Source organism: Miscanthus floridulus, chromosome 1, assembly GCF_019320115.1.
Source record: "Miscanthus floridulus cultivar M001 chromosome 1, ASM1932011v1, whole genome shotgun sequence".
Classification (NCBI taxonomy): domain Eukaryota; kingdom Viridiplantae; phylum Streptophyta; class Magnoliopsida; order Poales; family Poaceae; genus Miscanthus; species Miscanthus floridulus.
Window position 1 is genome coordinate 186,384,393 of NC_089580.1, and position 5,961 is coordinate 186,390,353.

The 5,961-nt window shown below is 47.3% G+C and overlaps 1 protein-coding gene across 1 annotated transcript; it reads right to left on the bottom strand.

The window, feature by feature from the left end:
- Positions 1–2,521: 2,521 nt before the first annotated feature.
- LOC136468335 (uncharacterized) lies at positions 2,522–4,598 on the bottom strand (the record flags this gene model as incomplete). Its single annotated transcript, XM_066467005.1, has 4 exons — positions 2,522–2,889; positions 3,238–3,429; positions 3,508–3,707; positions 3,979–4,598. Coding segments are annotated over 4 exons (1,380 nt in total), but the record flags the coding sequence as incomplete, so codon positions are not given.
- Between the last annotated feature and the right edge of the window lie 1,363 nt (positions 4,599–5,961).

Consider the following 5,961-nt stretch of genomic DNA (forward strand, 5'->3'; position numbering starts at 1 on the left):
GATGAGAAGGCGACGATGGACCCCGTGCTCGATCTCCACACATGAGCCGTTCTCATCCAGGTGTCCTAGGTGGATGATGGAGTTCCTCAGCGCGGGGATGTAGTAGACACCGGTGAGCAGCCGGTGCTCGTCAGTCTTGGCAATGAAGACGACAGAGCCGACGCCCTTGATCTCTACGGTGGATGCGTCCCCGAACTTGACGGAGCCTCGAACGTCAGAGTCAAGCTTAGAGAAGAACTCCCGCCGCCCGGTCATGTGGTGGGTGGTGCCAGTGTCGAGGTACCACCCGTCGATCTTGTCACCACCGGACCTCTTCCTGAGGAAGACGTGAGCCCACGGCTCGTCGAGGTGGAGGAGCGCGGCGGCGGCCGGTGCGGGAGAGGAGTGCAGCTCGATGCTCCCGTGTATGAAGAACAGAGCTGGCTCGTCACCCTCCTGCTTTGCGCGATGTGTGCCTGACCGCCGCGCTACGCCTGCCGATAGTCCTTGGCCCAGTGGTTGGACCTCTCGTAGTTGTTGTAGGTGTTGTCACAGGTATCCTTACGCTCACCATCGGCGCCGCCAGGAGCGCCACCACACGCCTTGTCCTGCTTGCGCAGCTGACGCTTGTGGCTACTCGATGAACCCGAGGCCTCCCCCTTCTTCCGCTCCCGCTGGTGGGCGAGCCACTACTCCTCGGTGAAGAGAAGCTTGCCACTGATGGTGACCGGCTCTAAGGGAGGTAACTGCTCGCGGTTGTCAACGGCCTTGAGGCAACCCATCACCTCCTTGATCGATAGCTCGAAGAAGTCCAGCAACATCTCGATCGCGATGGCGACCTGCGAGTATTTCTTGGGGATGACGTGGAGGAACTTCTCGATAGCTCTCTCCTCGTCGATGTCATTGTCGCCGTACTACGCCAACTGCTACATCAGGGTGTTGAGGCTAAGAGCGAAGTCGTCGACGTCCTCACCTGGCTTAAAAGCTAGGTTCTCCCACTCCTGACGTAGCTTCTGAAGCGTGGACCTACGGGCGCAGTCGCTGTCGATGTGTGCTGTGGCGATGGCATCCTAGGCGTCCTTGGTGGTCTGCTTGTTTGCGAGGGAGGAGTGCATCTTTGTCGGAACAACAGCAAGAAGCACCTCCAGTGCCCGCAAATCCTCGTCGAAGTCGGCACTGCCGTACCGTACCGCATCCCACATGCGCCGTGCCTGCATCTTCACCTTCATCACCATGGACCACTCGGTGTAGTTGGTCTTGGTGAGCATGGGCCATCCGCCGCCGGCGTCCTTGACGACAGTCTGCACGACGGGAGGGGAGCCAGGCCGGCCATGGTGACCACGACGCCGGTCCGGGGAAAGGGAGGCGCGCCGCCTATGAGGGCTCCATGCGCTAGCGTCTTGTCCGCCCAGGTCCCGTGCCTCACACTGCTCCTCCTGCTCTAGCCAGGCATCGCATGCCGCCCGCACGTCTTGGTCCCGTGCGTCCCGGTCGAAGTCACGGCGTCGTCCGTCGAAGCGGCCCGCGTTGCGTCCACGTCGGTCGTCGAAGCCATTGCGGTCGCCAGCCTCACGTCCACCGCGTCCTCCTAGGCCGCCCGTGTCAGGCCAGGCCCGCTCGGCGTCTGCTTTGCGGCGCAGAGCCACAGCCGCCGCCGCTCCTACATCCGCCGTGCCCGCCCGGGCTCCGTAGTCCTCGTGCTCGCCCATGTTTGCCTCCACACGGAACGTAGCCGCTGCTGCTACAGCCTCCCGCGCCTCCACTGCTGCCTGGTGGGTGGCTTCAGCCGCATGCGCCGCAGCAAGCTCAGCCTGGGAAATGTGAGCCGCTCGCTCCACTGCTGCTGCACGCTCGGCAGCCTCCTCCTCGCGCCTAGCTGCTGCAACCGCTGCAGCATGTATGCTAGAGGTGGTGGAACGGTTGGAGGAAGAGGATGAGGAGTGGAGAGACATGGCGACGGATTGGGATGGGTTAAGGGTAGAACCCAGATGAACTTAGGTTCTCGATACCATTTGTTAGAACCAAAACACAGGTTTGGGGCTGAATTTCATATTTCATTAGCCATGCCACCAGGGGCGAATCTAGGATAAATCATCGCTGAGGTCGGACTATACTTAGAGCCATAACTATAGTTGACAATATTCTAACACCATACATAAAAGGAATAATATACTATAAATAGTAAGCATTCATACAGGGATAAATGTGACAATAACATAATCCGACAAAAAAACTATTTACAAAAGTGGTTACCTCTTATAGTTTCACCCTGCGAGTACGATCATCCATATTCTGAAGACAAACTATGATATCATCATTTGGAATTGCATCAAAAAATTCTTGGTCAACGAAGCAAATGACACAATCATTCATAAATCCATTGTCGATTCGGTTTTGTAGGTCCGTCTTTACAATTTTCACTACTGAGAAACACCTTTCCACCGACGTTGTCGTAATAGGAAGAACTAGCACAAGTTTGAGGAGCCGATATACCAAAGAAAAAGAGAGATTTTTGTTTGTATCCACCATCAGTTTACCGAGCTCAAAAATTGTGGCCACTTGGGGCAAATATAGCATCAGCTCGCACATTGTCGATGTAAATATTAAGCTCAATAATAAGATCATCTAGGTCCCTTGGATCAAAATCATTAGGATATGCCTTAGTCAATTCCATCAAACTCTCAATTTTGAATGCATCAAAATAATTCTTTAGACTAAAAGCAGCAATGTTGGTAAGCAATTCAGAATTTACCTCGTTGAAATGGTCATTAAATTCTGCAAGCTGTAAATCAATAACTGGGTTCAAGCAATCATATTTGTAGTGTTGATAGTTGGTGCGGTTGGTCTTCTTCCTTGGTTTGTGCCTATCAATGTACTCTTGTTCCATGTCTAACTTTGGGATGCCACGTTCTTCACAAAAAGATAGCACAGAACTTAGTACGGAATCCCAACCATCATCTCTAATTTGCTGAAATTTCTATTTTATTAACTGCATCTCTGACATAGCCTCTAAGATGTCTTTATCCTTCCTTTGTAAGGATAGTGACAAACAATTTGCATGTCCCAATATAAGCAACATTAACTGCAAGTGGAACACAAAGTCAAAATCCTTGAGATAGTCTATGAGACCATGGGCTTGACGTCTCTTAGCATCAGTGGGACCTTCTTTTTCAACATATTGGAGCACTTCAATAACATTAGGGAACAAACTGTTTATCCTTTGAAGAGTTCTATAATGAGAGGACCAATGAGTGTCACCGGCTCTTTGAAGTGATTGTTCTTGATTTAATCCTGTTCCAGTACTAAGTTGTCCACTGCCTATTGCTTTAGCAACTCTCTCTTGTTGACTTTCTCGAATCATATCCTTCCTTTTGCAAGAGGCTTCAGCAACATTAATCAATAGAGATACCATGTCAAAGAAATCACTAATATCATCATTCTTTTTAGCCACTGGATGAGCAAAACAGTGAATATAATATGCAGAGCTATTTTCTCTCATGATTAAAGCTCTCAAACCATTAAATTCGCCTCTCATGTTACTTGCTCCATCGTAGCCTTGGCCTCTAACTTGCTTTATGCTCAATCCATACTTACCAAATAGAATATCAATGCTAGATTTGAGACATGAAGCCGAGGTCTCGCTCACATGAACTATACCAATAAGTCTCTCTTTTATTAACCCACTCTTGTCCACATACCTCAAAACCACTGCCATTTGCTCCTTGCCAGAAACATCAACTGACTCATCTACCAATAAACAAAACACATCGCCACCAATTTCTTCAACAATTGATTTCACTATGGTCTGAAAAATATAGACACCATTAATACATCCAGCCTGAATACATCTGTATAAATACTCTATGACAGATATAATATTATATGTAACCAAAGCAATAAATCATTCTTTTTCTTACCTTAGCAAAACAATTTGCAATATCTCTTTGGATGTCTGCAGCCACCATTTGAGCATTCCTCAAAATAAGCCTTTTGTTTTTCTCATTTTGCTTTGCCAAAAGCCGCACCAACTCTCGGAAATTTTCCTTATTTTTGGACGTTTCTGATTCATTGTGACCACGAAAAGCTAAACCTTGATGCAACAAGAATCGAACAGCATCAATAGAAGTATTCAATCTAATAAGATACTCCTTTTTATTGACATCTCTCTGGTTCGCGAGGACATTGGCAATGGATGGATCAGGCTTCATCAAATTGTTACATCTTTTGATTGCTGTGTTATGAAAACTCTTAGGTCGGGTGCCTACATGATCTTGCAGCCTATCCAATTTGTTAAAGCCATCCCAACCATCTTTTGCAAATGCATCATTCCCACCTTGGCCCTCATTGCTATCCCTGAATAAATAGCAGTATAAACAGAAGCATTTATCCACCTTCTCACTATACTCAAGCCAATCATATTTTGTGTACCATTCAGCTCTAAACCGACGTGGATGGCCTGCTATGATTTTCTGTGGATAATTAAAACCAGGTGGTGGTCTAAATGGACCTCTAATCAAATACTTCCTTCTTATCTCATTTTGTAGCTTTTCACCGATGTAATCTGAAATTCTCCTTCTATCTGCTGGATCATATGGAAGCTCATCAAAATTTACCTCATGTCAAGAGATTCGTGAAGAACGATGAGTTGTATAGTTGGTGTTTGCTGCATTTGCATCTCTTCTGGAAGTTCCTCTATCAAGATTCTCACTGTCATCTCTTCTTGAAGTACCTCCATCAAGATTCTCCATTCCATCTCTTCTGGAGGTGCCTCCATCTCCATCAACATTTTCATTATCACTCGATTTCCTTTTCAAAAAACGATCCATTGTGCTTTGGTTGCCTACCAAATTATTCAATCAAGAAAATTAAACACACAAGTAGATATTGAGTGCACAGTTAGGCATTAGCTACACTATGATTAAAAGTCACTAATTTACTATTTTACTTACATGACATGTTTGTTGGCAAGATGAACAGATGAACCCTGAACGTACTCTCCACTTCTCCAGTAACTAGTATAGTAGTATCTACTTTGTTGGAATGCAAGCAAATTGCCTTTCGCTGAAAAAAATAAAAAAAACATAACCTGCAAGACTGGGGAGCAAAGAATAATTTTGAGATAGGATTAGGGATTTTCGGTTACCTCGGTAGAATACTTGTAGGGGAATAGGGGATATTCCGTACTTGAGCAGGATTGAATAAACGGATACTCGGAGAGCAGCTGCGGCGACGGTCGTCCGCCCGTCCGTCGCCGTCAACACCGAGAGCAGCTGCAATCACAGAACGCTACACCTCCAGAAGAGATGGAATGGAGAATCTTGATGGAGCAGGATTGAATAAACGGATACTCAGAGAGCAGCTACGGCGGTGGCCGTCCGCCCGTCTATCACCGTCAACACCGAGCGACGCTGCAATCACGGAACAACGACGAGAGCGCTGACACAGACGTTTCGAAGGCGGAAGTCGGAAGGTCTGACAACGGGAGAAGAATCGTGCATTGTTTCGGCTTTCTGCGGGCTGCGGCGAGCTACCGAACGTGAGTACGTGACTTTCGGCCTTCTCTCTTGGGCTGTGTTGGGCTGCTATAGCGTTATTGTTGCTGGGCCGCCGGGGTCATCGTATTTTTTTACCGGGGTCATAGCTGGTGAAAAAATACACGTATAATGGATTTGTAGAAAACCATAGGGTCACACGACCCCGGCGACTCCACGTAGATTCGCCCCTGCATGCCACAACTATGGCAGGTTGGGGATACATATAGGATAGCTTGCTTGAGCCTTAAGAAAGCTTGCTTGTGCCTTAAGAAAGCTACAACATATTCTAGAGATGCTAAAGTAGATGCTAGGGATAAAGATAATGGTTGACACAACCACCAACTACTCTAGATAATTATCCTAAGTAGATAAGGACAAGACTTATAGCTGTCAGTTACACAAGTATGACTTGCAATACAATATTGTTGTTATTGAAACCAAGTTCTTC